This window comes from Lethenteron reissneri, chromosome 17, assembly GCF_015708825.2.
Source record: "Lethenteron reissneri isolate LAM-NWPU_2019-01 chromosome 17, ASM1570882v1, whole genome shotgun sequence".
NCBI classification, from domain to species: domain Eukaryota; kingdom Metazoa; phylum Chordata; class Hyperoartia; order Petromyzontiformes; family Petromyzontidae; genus Lethenteron; species Lethenteron reissneri.
In genome coordinates this window covers 532,379-550,386 of record NC_083795.1, presented here as the reverse complement: position 1 = coordinate 550,386, position 18,008 = coordinate 532,379, and the positions used below count along the sequence as shown (strand labels likewise).

Genomic DNA, 18,008 nt, shown 5'->3' with positions numbered 1-18,008 from the left:
ACTTGACTTCGATGCCTGTCTACGGCCGACGCGAGTCGAGATTGACATGAACTTTCCCCGGACCCACACCTCTTCCCACTCTCGCGTAGCGTGCCCCTGCTCCCCTGTGTGTTTAACCGCGTCACCACCTCACCTCGGGTTTCCCAACTCCAATCCACGCTCTGTCTTCCCCCATTTACCAAATTATGCTTCGCATTCCAATTAACTTGTTCCACAATGCACGCACCCGATAATTATTAAACACAAGACCCGCTAAGCAATGAACGGTGTCTGCATCACGTGGAAGGAGTACGCGCACAGATCTCGATTTGAATTGGCTCCTGCCGCAGACCTCGGTAATTGCTCTGCATCACAAGGCGTGTAGCAATCAGTGGGCACGTGTAGCCCTGAACGAGTTTGTATTTGAATGGGAAGAGTAAATGGATAAAGGCAGAATGACGGAGCGTGGTGGTGGATTGTGAGGACCCGGGGTTTGGGAAACTCAGGCCTAACCCTTTGAGAAGATCCTTACAGGAGACATTTCCATGTAGAATGATTTTAATACAGTAACATTTTGAAACTTGAATAAACGTTTATATGAAGGCCTCCCCAAGATACAAAAAGTGTACAATCGCTAGGCATACAGGCCTCCCAACTTCTCCCCCATGCCCTCTACTCTGGGCATCACAACCGCAGCTGACTATCCAAGCCAAACTCGCGTACCAGCAGCACACATCACTCGTAGTTTTCCTCCACGCTCGCTGCTCGGGTCGCCACCTATGTCCTGGTTTTCCCAAGATTTTCTCTTTGTTGAGGTAGCTGTCCTGGGCAGTCTGTTAAGTCTTCCTGGGACATTAACATTCCAGTTTTTTTTCTGCCAGTTGCATTCAGAATAAACCACACAGGGCAATGCATTGATGTGTATGTAGTTCTCTTCCCGCGCAGAGAGATTCTTCCCATGATGAGGTCCTCCTGGTTTTTTGAAGCCCCAGACATGGCAATCTCGCTCGCCACGAGTGCTATGATCTCATTCTCATGCGCACACAACCATCATATCCCTCCCGCCAACACCATGCCCTCCACTTTTGGCTCTTCGCGTGCGAGGCTTCCCAGCCACAAGCCTCCCCCTGCCCGCGCACGTTCCCATGACGGAAGCGGGCCCGTGGCGAGCGCTCGTGCTGGCAGAGAAAGGACGAGTGACGTTGTTGAGACTTGGTCCTGCATTCGACCATCATCTTGAGAACTTTGATTGGCGGATCAAGCTTCGTAGATTGTCTTGGAAACTGTAGAAGTCTGTGAAGTCGGCGGTCAGCCACTTCCTCCAGACGGACACGGCCAACTGTCCTGCTCCGTCTCCATGGCAACAGACAATGGCGTCGTCCCCAGCAGGGCCTGCAGACACGATCTTCCTGTACAATGGAAACCGAATGACATTCACGGGGTTTTGTTACAGGAAAATGAATAACATTCCACGTACACGGCGGTGAGCTCCAATTTCACCTTGAGGTGAATTAACTGGCAAGGTTCTAACAGTTTTACCGGTTAGGTGCAAAGAGTGCAATTTTCCATTATGCAAATGCAGTACATTCACCAGTGAATCAATGTATTTGCTATCAACTCGTTTGTATTCAAAGTAAAAGTATCAAAAGTTGCTGATACATTCTGGGTAACCATGTTGCAATGCGGCATCTTATTGAAGAGAGATATTGCAACGGTGTGGTTATGGAATGAGCAGGTTCATTGTTAGAGTGCACAACGGGCTGTGTACGCTGCCACTTCGTACGCGTTTGTGCAACAGGGCCAAAGCAGCAGCAGCAGCTCCACTTCACCCGAGGCAAATGTCGTCTCGCATGAAGCCCGTCGTGCGTGGTCAAGGTGCGCGCAGCCCCAATACCTATAGTGGCCGGGCACCTTCCCCTTCATCACGGCGATGACTCGAGCCCGAGCCTCCTCCCGATTCACGTGAATCACCAAGATGTCTCCGCCACGCCTGGCGAGAGGGGGAGTGTACAGAGGATCGATCACGAGCGGCTGGAACCAGGATTCGAACCCAGGCCCCCAACGGAGCCGGCCGAGTGCTGCGGGCCGAGCCACCCGTCCACACGCGGGCGTCGGCTGCCGCCTTCTCACTCGGTACGGTTCAAGCACAGGGCACGGGTGACCTCTGCCTCGCAGTGCCACGGGTCACCGAGAAACACCGCACCCGCACGGACCCGACGCCCGCGTACCTTGGCACCCACAGGCAGTCCCGGACGGATATCAAATCCACTGCGCACAGGTCATCCAGCGTCTCTCTGCCGAGTTCCGCGCCGCGCTGCTGCTCGACGGAGTCGCCTTTGTTGTCACCGAGCGACGGAGACTCCGGCGCCCGTTCATGGCGGCCGTCTGCTGCCTGCGATTCTTCGTCATCGGAGGAGCCGTCGACAAAAATCTACAGTGGGTGCAGAAGAGAAACATTGACGGTGTCGAGCAAACATCCATACGCTGTCCCAGCAAACAACTGGGAATGAAATCGGCACGCTGAATTCGCATACTATAGATGCTGTACTTTTACATGTAAAACATATAATAAACTGATCATTTTAAAAGTGTGATTAGGTTCAGTCATGTTTCGTGAAGTGGAAATCTGGATTGGATAAGCAAGAATCTTCATTTTAATGGGACGATCTCCAGGAGGTGTGTGCAAATAAAACCCAAGATGCATTGCAGGATGCAATGGAGGAGCATGGTTTATGAAGTCGCTTTCAAAATAAAAAAAAATAACTACAAATTATCCACCACTGAAAAAAACACAAACACTTCATTCAATTACAAGAAAACATTTAGTTAACATTTGTAATAAAAAAAAAACATTACAATGAGGACTATTGTATTAAATAAAACAAGCATTCTACAGCCAGTTATACTGGCATGCCGGTTGGAGTCAATCTCGTTTGCTCTAAACCACATGACAACCCGGCCATGAAGAAGACCACAACTTTAATCTTCAAAGAAACACGCTGAGGACACGGGCGTCACCTTAAGGCCTTTGCCCACGGGCGTAATGTGCAGCCGTCTCCTCTCCTCGCGCGTCCGGGCGCGAGCGGCGTATCCGGCGAGCGAGAGCGCGTCGCCACGGGCGACGCTGGCGTTCAGCGGGTAGCGAGCCAGCAGCGAGTACGACTCGGCGTCGCACGCCACCAACGCGTTGCTCACGTCGTCCAGGGCCCAAACCGTCTCCGCGGAGGCCGCGGGGTCGCTGCCGCGGGAGGACGAGGTCACGGCCAGGGCCGCCACGCGCGACGGGGGGACGGTGACCGCCGAGAACATCTCCAATCGACGCGCGATTCGGAAACCTTCCCGCTCCGCGATGACGACGGCCGGACCGTTGCCGAACCACAGCTCCTTCCCATCGCGCACGGAGACGATGGCCCTGACGGCCGTGACGGCCTGCCGCGAGTCCCACTCGCTCACGCCGAACACGTGCAGGTTGGCGTACGCGGGGCACAGGTAGAGCGTGGGCTCCAGGCTGGGGGAGCTCGGCTTGTTGAGAAACACCGCCACGTTTCCGTCTTCCAGCCCCGCCAGGACGTCGTACTCGTCCTGCGGCGGACACGCGGGCAGCTCCAGTCGCCTCCACCGTTCACGCTCCGTTTTACCGCTACGCTCGTTTACCCAGGAAAGCCTCACTAAGGCCCACAATTATATTTAAGGTTCACAATAGTAATGAAAGTTCGACAAAAAAAGTCTTAAAACCCATTCAATGGTTCACTGACGTCATGTATGGTAAAGTAACATTTTATAGAAGATTTCTGGCAAGCTGTGCGGTCTTCCTTCGTACTTCAAGTCCAACAAAGCGCAACACGAGTCAATACAATTGTGAAATACGATGAAACAACATTGAAGGGAAACTGACATCTCATTAATCGTCGTATCATGGTCAATTAACATAATTTTGAGATAAATTATATCGTGGCAACCCTGTTCAACGTTGAATGCTTGGCTATCCACCAGGTCCTGACTGTGCTGAGCCACACTTACAGGAGTCTGTGAAGGAATCGTCAGCAGACAGGTGACTTGGGAAGGGACCGGTATGATTCTGTCCGGCACGCAGAGAGGGCACATCTCCCTGAGAACGTAAATCTCTATCTTCAGATCCTGCTTCCACACACACAAAGACAAAGGTCATCCCTGATAGGCTTAACAGCGAGCACCTGTGAAGACCAGCACAGGCACACAAACTTTTTCGGTCTTTAAATTGGGTTCTGCAAATTCCAACAAAAAAATTTATTTTGAAATGTGGAGGCTCAGGTGCAATCCACGCTGAGGTCGGGACGGGCCTGGCACACGGCAAGGTGGTTGGTCGCCACGATGTGAAAGGTGAAGTCCTCGGTTTTTTGTATTCGTCGAAGCAGATTTTGACGGCCACACTGCCCTGGAATGAGATTGCTTTGATAGCAAAATAGCACCCGGCCAAATTGTTAGGTTGCAACTTTCTCTCGGGATATTACAACCTACGATGTAAAATGTATCTCTTCTCCAAAGCCAGTGACATCGCGAGTGGGTGCCCGTGTTGTTGAGCCCAACACGGCTGGGATGGCATTCTACACAACTCTGATGACATCAACACATGGCCCAATGTCCTGTATCGTGACAATGATCAGGAGTCTGTATTTTAAAGGGTATTTCAAACATGTGTTAAGTCTGCAAAAGAATACACAACTCAAATTCCTAAAGTGACAAGCAACTCAATTGGTGACTACACATAGCAATCGTCATCCCCTACTAGAAGACTAATGCCCACTTGCAGGCCAGGTGCAGAGCCTCTTTGTGTCACGCAGGGACAGCTGCCACTGGGGGCGCCCTTCAAATATTCAAAATGAGGTGTGACGCGAGGCCCTCTGCGTCGATGAGGCAAGCGCGTGGAGTGTGGCGCTCGTTACTACCTGCGTGGCGATCCACACGGTAGACCCGACCTTGGTCAGACACACGACCTTTCCGCCAGGGCAGGGCAGGTGCTTGGTCTGCATGTGGCCACTGGGCACGGTCAGCACGCTGTACCTCCTGCGTGGGATCACGATAAGGGGGGTCACGATGAGGGGGGTCACGATGAGTGGGGTCATGAGGGGGGTCACGATGAGGGGGGTCACGATGAGTGGGCTCGGCACGACGTCAAGCTTGCGGCCCACTGAGGTGAGGGAGTGCCGCTCGTCTGGGTTTGCTTATCGCCAGTCTCGGCCGCCACCGGCTCTCGACCAGCGATGCATTCGGCGTCCACGACGGCGACACCGGGGAGCAGCGGCGAGCGCGGCGAGCAGGATGAGGGTGGCGAGCGTGGTGAGCGTGGTGAGCACGATGAGGGTGGCGAGCGTGGTGAGCACGATCAGGGTGGCGAGCGTGGTGAGCACGATGAGGGTGGTGAGCGTGGTGAGCACGATGAGGGTGGCGAGCGTGGTGAGCACGATGAGGGTGGCGAGCGTGGTGAGCGTGGCGAGGGCTGCGAGGGCGCATGTCGTGAGGAAATGGCGACAGTGGCGGCGTGGAGCGCGAACCTGAGGATGCCGTCGCCGTACCACAGCAGCGCGTGCTGGGGGAAGGCGATGCAGGGCAGGCACGCGTCGTGCTGCCCGCACTCCACGCTGTAGGCCTGGCACGCTGACGTGGGGTCGCAGAGTGAGGTCACGACTTCGTGCGAAGACGGACGCTGCGACGCAAACCGGGCGACACAAACACCGCACGAACGTGAACAACAACAACGCGGCCCTTCCAGAAGATCGCGTTTACAGCCCTGGGACGGTGATGGAAATTCCACGTTTCTATGGTGGGGGGTGAGTCTATCCATAGGACAACCACTGTGGACTTCCCCGTGAAGTGGTACTCGACCGAGAGAGGGCTGATGGGCTGAGTCAACCCCCCCCCCAACCATGACCTAGATTAGAACTCACGACGATTGCGAGCCGCCCGCTCCACCGCTGGGCACTGGGTGAACACCGCTGGGTAAAGCAACCAGTGTGTAGAGGTCATGGCAGGGGGCTGTGATGCATTGTCCTGCAGGCTCCGACTGTGCTGGGGCCTCGAGCAATTGTGGAGAAAACCCCTCTGGGCCGTGAGACGACCAGGAGACCTCTGAGTGTCATCCCCTCGTTATCTCCCACAGGCAAAACACTACTTGTGAGTAGGTCCCTGCCAATGCGTGATCCTCCTGACACAGTGTTGCGAGACTTGGTGAGGCTCTCCCGGAGAGATTCATAAATAACATTTTTGTTTTAAGGTTACTGCCTAAGATCCCACCGCACGCTCTGAACTTTCGGAATTTGATCACCAGGCACTCCGGTGAGGTCACGGCATTTCACGGAGACAGCACCGTGAAACCGGCAGGTTGCATTTCACGTCTACGCAACGCGTTGGCGAGCGTGCGCTCGGGGGAACCTAAGTGCCGCAGGGATCGGGCGACTGCGAGGACTTGGAGCCGTCAAGGGGCGCCGCCGGGGGACGCCGTCGGCCGAAGGGCCGTGCCGCCCACCTGCTTGGGGCAGGTCTTCCAACAGTGCTCCATGATCTCCGCCAGCGGCTGGGCGTGCCTCCAGGCCTCGAGCGGCACGGTGGGCCGCTCGCCTCTTATCAGTTTCCTCACCACGTCCAGCGGCCTCCCCTCCACCGTGGGCCGTTGGCCCGACAGCAGCTCGTAGATGACCATGCCCAACGAGAAGACGTCCACCTGGCACGGCACGCCAGCAACGAGTCGCAGTGGACAAAGCAGTTGCAGCAAGGTTCATAACAACAAGAACAACAGCCGTGATGTCTGCACGTTTTTGACACTCGCTGAAATCCACGAACAACTCACTGCTGGCATCTCATCTCGCCTCAAACATTCCAAGGGGACCCCCAGTGGCGGCTGTCTCTTTGTGGTGCAAGGCAACTCGGCGCTGGTCAGCAAGTGGGAAGTGGGCCTTCGTCTGCCAGGAGGAGGCGCTGACTGCGATCGGAGACACGATCACTTTCCCGCGTGAGCCGATCACTTTGAGATGCAGGCGACCTCACCGGGACAACTCGATGACAATTCATTTACATACAACAGCGGTGACCCTCCCGGCCCCCCATTGGGATGTCACGTCCACGCGCGCCCCACTCACCCGCTCGTCGAACACGAATCCCGGCCGCACCTCGGGGGCCTGGTACCCCGGGGTGCCCTCGCTGCCCCGGCTGCCCTGGCCAAAGGAGAGGCGCGAAACGCCGTAGTCGGCCAGCTTGGCGTTGACGGCGACGCGCGGGTCCAGCGACCACACCAGCACGTTGTCGGACTTGAGGTCGCAGTGCAGCATGCCGTGCCGGTGCAGGTAGGCCAACGCCAACCCCATCTGGTGGATCACCTTGTGGGTGAGAATCACGCCGAGAGGCAGCGGGTCTGCCGGAGGGGGGACGGGGGTGATACAAAATCAAAACACCTCTTCAGAAACGTGGCCGTCGAATTAATGTAGCCCTTGCTCGTATATAACAGTGTGCACATATATCCAGCTCCCAATGCGCAGTACCACGTGCTTTATTAAACCAGAAGGTGGGGGTGCATCTTAGAGTCATGCATGCGTGTGTGTATACGTGTGTGCGTGTGTGCGCGCGTGCGTGTGTAAGTGAGTGTGACTCTCTAACAGCACTTTCCCAACAGTCTGTTACAGACTATATGGCGGATCTTTGTCTTCCTGTGACCAGATTCGTAGAACTTTACTGACACCGGGCACGCTTCAACGGCAAACGCCACGCGACAGCGCGACAAACGATGCTCTCGACTGCGGACGGCCATTGCGGGGCGGGGGGGAGGTGGGGTGTGTGTGGGCCTGTGGGGTGTTGTGCGGAGGGGGTGGGGGTGTGTGTGGGCCTGTGGGGTGTTGTGTAGAGGGGGTGAGGGGGTGTGTCGGGTGTTGTGTGGAGGGGGTGGGGGTGTGTGTGGGCTGTTGTGCGGAGGGGGTGGGGGGTGTGTGGGGGTGTGTGTGGGGTGTTGTGTGGAGGGTGTGGGGGGTGTGTGTGGGTGTTGTGTGGAGGTGTGTGTGGGGGTGTGTGTGGGGTGTTGTGTGGAGGGGGTGGGGGTGTGTGTGGGGTGTTGTGTGGAGGGGGTGGGGGGGTGTGTGGGGTGTTGTGCGGAGGGGGTGGGGGTGTGTGTGGGGTGTTGTGCGGAGGGGGTGGGGGGGTGTGTGGGGTGTTGTGTGGAGAGGGTGGGGCTGTGTCGGGGGGGGGGGCCGTCACGATACCGGCGTCAGGCTCCTCCTGCGAGCGCGCCAGGGCTTCGCGGCGCTCCAGGACGTCGCTGAGGCTGCCGAGCGGCGCCAGCTCGAGCACGAGCACCAGCGGGCGCACGCTCACCCCGAGCAGCGCCACCACGCACGGGTGGGACAGCGTCCGCATCATGCACGCCTCCACGCGCAGGTCCGCCATGCGGCGCCACACGCGCCCCGCGTGCATCCTCCGCAGCACCGTGTCTGCGGGCAGGGTCGCGAGGTCACGAGATCGGAGGGTCGTGGGGGACGAGAGGGAGGGGGTAAATAGAAGACGGGAATATTGATTTGGGTTCGGCCACAAAGTGTAACGATCCTGCCGAATTTGTTTGTCGTGTAAACCCCTTCACCACCCGACACGGCGAGACAGATGGAACCGTCGCGCAGCGTGCTGGGGTCTAGCGGCGCGCCAGTCATTACCGCTGTTGCCAACCTTTCTCCCGGGAACATCGCCTTTTTTAATCCCCATGACGAATCAATTTTATTCAACGATGTGATCAAAAGGATTACAAACACGTGTGCAAAAGCTCTCAGCCTTATCCAGACCACCAATTAAAAATAACTGATAAGGCTGAGAGATTGTGCACGTGCGCCGATGCTTCTGTTGTGATCGTTTTTTCCATCTTTTGCAGGTTCAAACGCATGTCATCATTTAAAATGTTTACCAAGTATCAAGAACACTCGCTTGTGCAGTGCTGGTGTACGAAACGATGCAATGATGAGCCCAAACACAGACACCCGGTCAGAGCTTCAGGGCCACCGAGCCCGGCGGCGTCTCACCCTCCTGCTGGGCCGCCCCCTTGATGTGGTAGTCCTTGACGGCCACTGGCTGGCCCTGGTAGAGCGCTCTGTAGATGGTTCCACTGGCGCCCTGGCCCAGCTGCAACTCTTCCCTTGGGTCGTAGTCCAGGCTCGCGACGTCCAAGAGCAGCCTAATGGGCAGAGCACGCGTTTACGGTGGCCCTAAGCGACACGCTAATGTGTGCCGTGATGAATGTCTGTCTGCCTCAGCTGCTTCCGTGTCGAATTTCTCAATAACCAAAAGTAATTTAGACACGGCAAGCATCGCCCCCTACCGGCAGCCTACTTCCCACTTGCAGGCCAGGTTCTGCGTCACATTGTGCTGCACAGGGACAGCTGCCACTGGTGGTGCCCCTTACAACTGTGTTGAGATGAGATGCGATGAAAGTCGCTTATGGCGTGGTTCACGCACCAGAGACGCCCGAGCGTCAATGGCGATCTTTAGAAGAAAAAAAACAAATTGTGATGATCATCACCACATGAAACCCTTTTCAATGTTGCTCCTGGCACGGACTCCCTTGCCGAGCGGTGGTCCCACTCCTTGTTGGAGGGTGAACCTCCAGAAGGTGCGAGTGCGTGTCGAGTGCTCGCCGACCGTGGCTCTCGCGGAGGGAGGCAGCGCTCACCGCTTTGGGAAGTCTGTGAGGAACGCCTCTGGGATGAGCCGGGTCAGGGGCACGGGATTGTCCACGTGTCTGTGGCACGCGATCACATCGGACCTCACAGCCTCCATCACGCACTCCTCCAGAGTGAATAACCCTGCAGAGAGAGTTCATCCCGGTTGGTATATTTGCAACGAGTGCAGTGACTGCGACGTGTGCATACGCAGCGACACGTTCGTGGTTGTTCTTGCTCCGATTTCGATTTACTTTCATCGTTGCGCTCAGTTTCAATCTTGTTATCGCATTCATGATTTTGGCGACCCCAGCTCACTCTTACAAATGAGACTCGACGCTGGTCGCTCTCTTGAGTTCCCACCGGGCTAAAGACGATCACCTGGGGTGCAGCGACCGTACCGGGCCTATCGTCCTCGCACTCCCCTCCCTGGCGCTCTCCCTCCCGCGAGTCTGCAGGGCCGGCGCAGTAGGGACAGGGGATGAGCTGCTTGATGAACGGCGTCCCGTTGGTCTCCACATCCATCAGTTCTGGTGTCACACGGAAGAGAACACGCTGCAGTCATTTTGCCTCGACACTTTTAGAATGTCTCCTGTTTACATGCTCGCTGCCACTCTTAGGATATTTTATTGCGTGCCAGGTTGCATGGCGCCTGCGAGGGGCTGGGGGCGACGCCACATGTCTCGGTTCGACCACAAGGGCCTCCGCCCAGCCACGGCCCTGGGCTCGGCGCCAGCGCAGGCCCCGCCTGACCGCGCCGCTCACGCCCAGCGGCGCGGCCTCCACCGCTCCAAACGACGCGGCCCCCGTAGCAACGTCGTGACCACTCGGGAACCATTTCCGTTTTGATGTCGATGCGTTTGATCGTTTGATCGATTCGGCCACAGGGAAGTGAAACTACGCACCCCACGCAGGTAAAAGTATCTTGGAGACTTCCACAATTCCCACGGGCACGGCGGTGCAGCAGAGAAGTAGCCCTGCGTGGAGGTATCTTGACACCCACCGGGGAACCAGTGTTCGATGAGCGTGTTGACGTGGTCCGTGACGAACGCGATGGCAGAGAAGTCCTGCGACTGGGACTGAACCAATATCTCGATGCCGGGATGCTCTCCCGGGTCCCCCCACTGCTTCCCTGCAGCCTCCACGCTGTCCGGGGGCGGGGGGGAAATGGAAAACTAAAAAAACTCACCCCCACACACGGAGCGCGACGGCACCAGCCAACGTTACACAAGCGCCATTGTAACTAATTACGTTTGAAACGTGACATGTTCATTCCAATTAATTGTAATGAAATATAACGTTTGAAAACACGACGGTGCAAAGTTACGTAAAAACCTAACAAATTGACAATTACATTGTTATGATGATAATAATTATTATTTCAACTGGTAATGCGCTGCACACGATATTTTCTCGCTCTCGTAGAGAGAGGCCGACTGAGACAGCACCAACAATTGCCCAATCTCTGCGGTCCTCTACATATGAAGGTGCTATCTGCCAATTAACGATCGTTTACACATGGGAGGAATGCGGAGCACCCAGAGAAGACCCAAGCGTGCGAGGGGGAAACACTCGATCCCATACAAGTGGAGTCCACGTTTCTCCTCCACTGCCTTCTGGCGAGCCAGGGTACGGCTCATCCTCGACGCCCATGGGAAGAGAATGTTGTGAGATTTGTGAGGGGATCCACCAACCCCCACAGCCACCACTGTCTCCTCGTGAGTCAGATGGTCGCTTACGTTTAGCAGCAAAAACTGTGAAGAGTTAATAATCATAGAGAAGCATAGTTCTGATAATATTGCAATCTTGAAGCCAGAAGGTTCTGTGATTATCAGCAAGCAAAGACCTTTACAGTGGTCTTACCAGGATACTCTAGTTTCCTTCCACACGTATCATCAACACACATTAAAGAAGTTGGCCAAACATGACAATATAGGGCCACAGAGCTTGGACAATAGTTAGCCACGCCGGTTCTGGCTGCCTTCCCGCTCGTCCGTGGATGCCCGTGCCCCCGAGTCGAGCGACCGCCACTCGTGATGTACGGCTGTGGCTCTGCTTGTGGCTCTCCTCGAGTCCCCCTGCCGTGAGAGCGAGGGGCGGCGCACCTGAAGAAGCCGTCGCTGTGCAGGATGGCCAGGCCCTCGTGCCAGTAGACCTTGCGCGCTCGGCGAATCCGAAACGTGCTGGCACGGGCATAGCTCACGTCACAGTCGGGGTCTGTGGCCTGCTTCCCCAAAGGCCTCCTTACACCTCCTACCACCTGAAAATGTCAGGAAATATAAAATAAAACTATTAATAATTACAATAATAAAACAATAAAGAAGCAACACAGACAACAGCATCGTTGCTCGCAACATGATTTGATTCGCGACTGTGCTGTCAACATCGCGACGCCATGATAGGATCGACCAATCGGATCTCTCGCAGGGCAGTGCCATCCTTCACGTCAATGAAGACCCACGGAAGCAGATATCACAGAGCTCCTTCTGAGATACTTTTAAGTGACCTCGGCACTACACAGCAATTTTCCACGCCCTCTACATATGAGAGGAATGTTCGTTGTACAGTCATTGATGACCGGGTTGCTAAGACCATTAACCACTACAATTGAGAACCCTGGTCAATCACACGTGGCTGGCTGCCTGCCTGCATTTTGACCCAACGTTTCAGCCGTGCCGATTCGGCGCTCTGAGAAACCTCTCGGAGCAACATAACCACAACAGGACGTCACCGCAAGACGACGTCACCGCAACAGGACGTCACCGCGAGACGACGTCACCGCGAGACAGGGTCACCACGCAACGTTTGGCTCTGCGTCCGCGAGCTGCGCTCGGGAACTGCTGCGCCACCCCGGGCCGGTTCAACGCCGTTGGCTGCGCGTGGCCACGAGCACCTGGCGCTCAATCTGAGCCACGCTGATGAGCAGGCGCGCGATGAGCCGCGACCAGAAGCCCACTGGCGTGAAGCTCATCTGCACGAGGCGGCGGACGGTCATCGTCTTCTTGCCGTCGTCTTCCAACACCGGAAGCAGCTGCAGGCCGGGCCTCTCCGGCATGAGGTGGGGCAGCAGGAAGCTGCAGCAGCAGCAGCAGCGTTCGCAAGGAGCAGGGAGTTGGAAAATCATCATCAGCAAGTAGTCTTAAAATCGGACACAACACTTACATTCCTAGGTGAGAAATCATGGTAAGATTATGTTGTTTGTGTCAGGAACCACAAAGATTTACAAAACAAGCATGTCGCCTGTGATATAATCTGTCCTTCAATTAGTGTCTGTCTCGTGCCGATGTCAAATATCATTCAGGCGTCATCACAGTGCGGGCATTCCTGGGTTCAGTAAGGTATTTAAACAAACCAATGGACAAACATCGAGATGGATAGTTCGTTAGCCTCTACTTATATGTAAGTGTCATAAAATCAATGCAACGATTGTTTAGTGCAGGGCGTTTAAGACGTGACTGAATGATGCAATTGATTTCAAAATAGGTGAAAGCCGCCCGATTTGCACGATCACTTTATGATCAAGCTAAACCTGAGAAACTAGAGCGGGAAATTGATTGAACAATGAAATGTTTGCGAGCGGTCTTCCAATCGTGGCTGCCTTGTTGAGTTTTCGTTGACACTCAAAGTCCACGTGACCGGGGTGGTTCTCCACACACGGACAACGAGGGCACATGACGTGAACGTAGTGGACGCGGGGCTCACGAGGCGACCACCTTCGTGCTGTTCATCCACTTGCGCTCGTCACGAGCCACGGTGCTCAACTTTTACTTTCCTCGCTCTCGCGGCGCACCACCCTGCGTCGGCTCGTGCGAGCGCCCCCCACCCGTGGCGGGCGAGGTGCCCCACCTGTCGTGCTGCAGGGGCAGCATCATCTCGAAGAGCAGCAGCAGCTGCAGGAGCTGCTCCTGGTGCCTCGCGGGAACGCCGGCGGCCGCCAGCGCCGACACGATGGCTTCCCGGGGCCGCGTGGCGCCCTGGCCGGGCCCCGAGCCCACGCCGCGCAGCGTGCCCTCCAGGCAGTGCGCCAGCCAGCCCCCGTGCAGGAAAAGCACCTCTCCCAGGCCCCAGCTGCAGTCCGGGAAGTGCAGCAGCGCCCCCACCTCTGACAGGAACTGCACCGCTGCGGGGGGGGGGGGGGGGGGCGGATGAGGAGGGGGGGGCGTGGAGAGGGGCGCACGCGCTCGGCCAGAGGCGGAGGAACCGCTGCCGTGCCCGCAGTTCCCCATCACTATGCAGCGGCAGCTGCGCCCGCCGGTAACCTAGCGCTGGCGCCGAGGGTTGGTGGATCGCACACGGATGTTGCGGCACTCCCTTCCCGTGGGCGCCGAGGTTCCATACCCTGGCTCGCCGGAGAAAGCGGTACGGCAAGTGAACTAATAACCGTCTGTTTCCATCTGCCCGGGGGATAGAGTGTTGCCCCCTCGCGCGAGACGTGGCGTTTCTCTGGGTGGTCCGGTTCCCTCCCACACGTATAATAAGCACGACGCATCATTAACGGGCTGAAAACATCGCTAAATCAAAACTCAATGAAGCACAACCCTCCTCAAAAAAAGTCCAACGACTCAGCATAGCTTTCTTGGACAAATAAGTAGAAATAATAAAGGTGATTGGTGATCCAGCACTCACAAATTCACTTCGGTCACTCTCTCAGCAGCCGTCAGTCGCCCCCTTATCACTCTCCTACCGCTACGACAGCACGGTGACTGTTCCCGTGACCTTCACTCGTTCATTCCTCCAGCCATGTTGATGGCTCGGCCGACAGACCGACTGCATCTTCTCACCCACACAGTCGGTCACAACAACACTCATTGACTGACCCACTCACCTACTCGATCACCGCAACACTCACCCACTCGCTCACCACACTGAAGATCACGACAACACTCACCCACCCACTCACCCACTCGCTCACCACACTGCAGATCACAGCAACACTCACCCACTCACCCACTCGCTCACCACACTGCAGATCACAACAACACCCACCCACTCACCCACTCGCTCACCACACTGCAGATCACAACAACACCCACCCACTCACCCACTCGCTCACCACACTGCAGATCACAACAACACCCACCCACTCACCCACTCGCTCACCACACTGCAGATCACAACAACACCCACCCACTCACCCACTCGCTCACCACACTGCAGATCACAACAACACTCACCCACTCACCCACTCGCTCACCACACTGCAGATCACAACAACACCCACCCACTCACCCACTCACTCACCGCACTGCAGATCACAACAACACTCACCCACTCACCAACTCGCTCACCACACTGCAGATCACAACAACACCCACCCACTCACCCACTCGCTCACCACACTGCAGATCACAACAACACCCACCCACTCACCCACTCGCTCACCACACTGCAGATCACAACAACACCCACCCACTCACCCACTCGCTCACCGCACTGCAGATCACAACAACACTCACCCACTCACCCACAAGCTCACCACACTGCAGATCACAGCAACACTCACCCACTCACCCACTCGCTCACCACACTGCAGATCACAGCAACACTCACCCACTCACCCACAAGCTCACCACACTGCAGATCACAGCAACACTCACCCACTCACCCACTCGCTCACCACACTGCAGATCACAACAACACCCACCCACTCACCCACTCGCTCACCACACTGCAGATCACAATGCTTCTCTTTCTGCTTCTTCCTTCACGCTGCTCGACATTTGAATTCCCATCATCGTCTCTTTTCCCCCCAAGCTCCTACAATAACAAGACCCTCACTCAATCCGAGACACGTGTTGACTCTTAGCCATGACGTCATTGACAGCGCTCTTTGTTTTCTCCCCCGTGGCATTGCACGACCGAGCCCGAGGGTGGCGGCGATCGCGTCCGTGGTGGAACGTGGCCCCAGCCGGTCACCTCGCTGCAGGTCGTCGTGCGAGTAGGAGAAGTCGTTCCCCGGGGTGCTCTCCGCCAGCGCCCGCAGCTCCTCGCGCGTCAGCACCTGCGGCAGCACCTCCGCCACGCGGCGCTGGCGCTCCGCCTGCACCGCGTCGTGCAGCGCGATGTAGCTCCTGGGCACCTGCGCGGCGCACGGAGGGGCGAGCCACGGTCCATGAACCCGTCTCGTCACCCCGTCTCCGCGGCCTTTGCCCTCTTGGCATATTCCCTCCTTTGGGTGCCATTCCAGCACCAGGCTTGTCTACGTCCCGGCGGCAACGCGGGTTCCGACAAAGCAAAACGCGCTCTGCCCAAGCCGGCTTGCCGGTCAGTTGTTAACCGTCGCTGTGATCCCTCTCATTCGCCTTTCTTCACCGATCCACGCGATCGCTCTCCCCGTCCTCGGGGTCCGTAAGCATCTCCCCGCATCGTATGAGGCTGTCCAGCTCATGCCACGGCTTAAGACGAGAATATGTAAATACAAATCCTGCTGCCCTCCCTCCGCCTCCAAATCCACTCCCCCCGCCCCGCATCACGACGCGAGGAGCGCACGGAACGACGCTGCTACAGCACGAAGAGGAGCGCGACGGAGCGCGACGCGGAGCGCGAGCGGTCTCACCAGGCGCCCCAGGAGCCGCTGGTTGGGAACGGCGCTGCCCCCGTCCTTTATGCCGCACGCCGCCCGGAAGATCAACTTCCGCAGGTCGTCGATGCCAGCGAGAGACTGGCACGACACTTCGCTGGCGCACGCGAGCCGGCAGGAGACAAACATCGCGGCGAGTTATTAAGCAGAATTCTCAGCGCCAAGTCGCATTTACTACGGACCATTCGGATTCGGTCATCCCCGCGCGGTCGTCAGGAAGAGCCACGCTGCTCGGACATTTCCCGCGGCCTCCCTGCCACGCAGCGAGATCCCCCGCGCTTCCGGAATCGTGGAAATCGCCGCAAACGCTGCTGCATGGGCGTTGGCACTCCTGAACATCTGAACGCATCTGCAATCGTCGCGCTCCTCTTCTCCCTCCCCGTCTCCCTTAGAGACCGATTGACCAGATCCCTAAAACAGCGGCCGCCTCCTCCGCCGCCCCACCTCTCCGCCACAAACGATCGAGACGAGGCGTTACGAACCAGATGTGCTTGCAGTCAACGCTGGGGTAGCCGCTCAAGCTCCGGCCACTCGGGTCGCAGCACAAGCTGAGCACGTGGGCCTTGAGGGTGGCCAGCCTCTCGCCCATGAAGCGCTCGGGCAGGCGGTCCAGGTGTGTCCCCACCACGATCACCGCCGCGTGCGGGGCCCGCGCCTGCCAGGGGAGAGACGCTCGCAGTCAGGGCCCGGCTCCAGCTCCGCTCGGGGAGAGGGGGGGAGCCGCTAGAGCCGTCGTGTTGGGGGGGGGGGCACCTTAACAGCGATTCCCACCGTGGTGGTGTCACAGGGACATTTGGTGGTGCAGGGCCCACCCAGCGCCGGCCCTGTTCAGTCGTAGGTGTCTACACTGCATCCGAATAAGTACAGACTCGTGTGGTTAATGCAGACTTGATGCCTGTGTGGTTAACGCAGACTTGATGCAGCCTTGCAATAGGTGTCTGTTTGGCGTGTGAACATCTGAACACCTCCTGCATTACTGCAGAAATGCGTAAAGCCGATTCATCCTTCATCATTTTGACACCGGCAAAAAGGGTCCCACACAGAAGGTGAGAGCGCGAGGGTCGCGGGAAACACGTGACCCTCGTCCAATCCCAAGGCACGGTAGAGGCCCGGCCGACACTCGCCTGGATGGTGAGCAGCCAGTGGTGCAGGCTCAGCACTCCCTCCTCGCCCAGCGCCAGGTTCCACACGAGCAGGTAGAGCGCCCGGTCGGTGCACAGGCAGCGGTGCACGGGCAGCGCGCTCGCCGTGCCGCCCACGTCCCACACCGAGAAGCGGATCTTCTCCACCTGCCCCTCGCCACCGCAGCGCCACCGCAGACACACAGATCCCCCGCGTGGCCTTAGCAGACTGTCGGGGTAAGTGCCGTTAGCGAGCACCCACGACAGGCCGGGACGACGCAAGAGGGGGTGTGCGGCCAGCACCGCGCCTGGCGGCGAAGCAGCGATAGTTTTCTGCGCAAGCAGCGCGGACCGCCGTGTTTCATCTCCACCGGCGTCGCTCCGAGCGGGAAGCGCACCTTGAGGTCGGCGAGGCCCAGGGGCCGCTGCAGGTCCCAGGTGCTGAGCACGATGGGCATGTCGGGGTAGCCGCCCGAGACCGGCGGCGGTGGCGGCTTCCGCCGGTGTCTCAGCGACGAGAGGAGCGACGTCTTCCCCTGGTGCGAGGGGCCGACCACCATGAGCTTGAGGGAGTAGCAGTGCTGCGAGCGGCGCTGCTGGGCCCGCAGGTAGGCCAAGATGGCCGGCGTGCCTGCAGTGGCAACGCGCGCGCGCGGATTTCATAAT

The 18,008-nt window shown here is 57.4% G+C and overlaps 1 protein-coding gene across 3 annotated transcripts in view; it reads right to left on the bottom strand.

Annotated features, from left to right (window-relative positions):
- Positions 1 to 70: 70 nt before the first annotated feature.
- LRRK1 (leucine rich repeat kinase 1) overlaps positions 71 to 18,008 on the bottom strand; it is a 29,063-nt gene continuing 11,125 nt past the window's right edge. For all 3 annotated transcript variants that reach the window (XM_061552709.1, XM_061552708.1, XM_061552710.1), the window contains exons 12-33: positions 17,741 to 17,973; positions 17,346 to 17,510; positions 16,704 to 16,876; positions 16,198 to 16,318; positions 15,558 to 15,720; positions 13,488 to 13,761; positions 12,535 to 12,715; positions 11,747 to 11,901; positions 10,645 to 10,787; positions 10,043 to 10,171; positions 9,653 to 9,785; positions 9,006 to 9,157; positions 8,202 to 8,429; positions 7,092 to 7,363; positions 6,482 to 6,676; positions 5,511 to 5,662; positions 4,905 to 5,022; positions 4,000 to 4,116; positions 2,998 to 3,561; positions 2,208 to 2,410; positions 1,874 to 1,969; positions 71 to 1,388 (exon numbers count right to left, since the gene is read on the bottom strand). In XM_061552709.1, the coding sequence (XP_061408693.1) occupies positions 1,211 to 1,388; positions 1,874 to 1,969; positions 2,208 to 2,410; positions 2,998 to 3,561; positions 4,000 to 4,116; positions 4,905 to 5,022; positions 5,511 to 5,662; positions 6,482 to 6,676; positions 7,092 to 7,363; positions 8,202 to 8,429; positions 9,006 to 9,157; positions 9,653 to 9,785; positions 10,043 to 10,171; positions 10,645 to 10,787; positions 11,747 to 11,901; positions 12,535 to 12,715; positions 13,488 to 13,761; positions 15,558 to 15,720; positions 16,198 to 16,318; positions 16,704 to 16,876; positions 17,346 to 17,510; positions 17,741 to 17,973 (4,145 nt within the window). In that variant the 3' untranslated portion in view covers positions 71 to 1,210. The remainder of the gene's footprint in view (positions 1,389 to 1,873; positions 1,970 to 2,207; positions 2,411 to 2,997; positions 3,562 to 3,999; positions 4,117 to 4,904; positions 5,023 to 5,510; positions 5,663 to 6,481; positions 6,677 to 7,091; positions 7,364 to 8,201; positions 8,430 to 9,005; positions 9,158 to 9,652; positions 9,786 to 10,042; positions 10,172 to 10,644; positions 10,788 to 11,746; positions 11,902 to 12,534; positions 12,716 to 13,487; positions 13,762 to 15,557; positions 15,721 to 16,197; positions 16,319 to 16,703; positions 16,877 to 17,345; positions 17,511 to 17,740; positions 17,974 to 18,008) is intronic.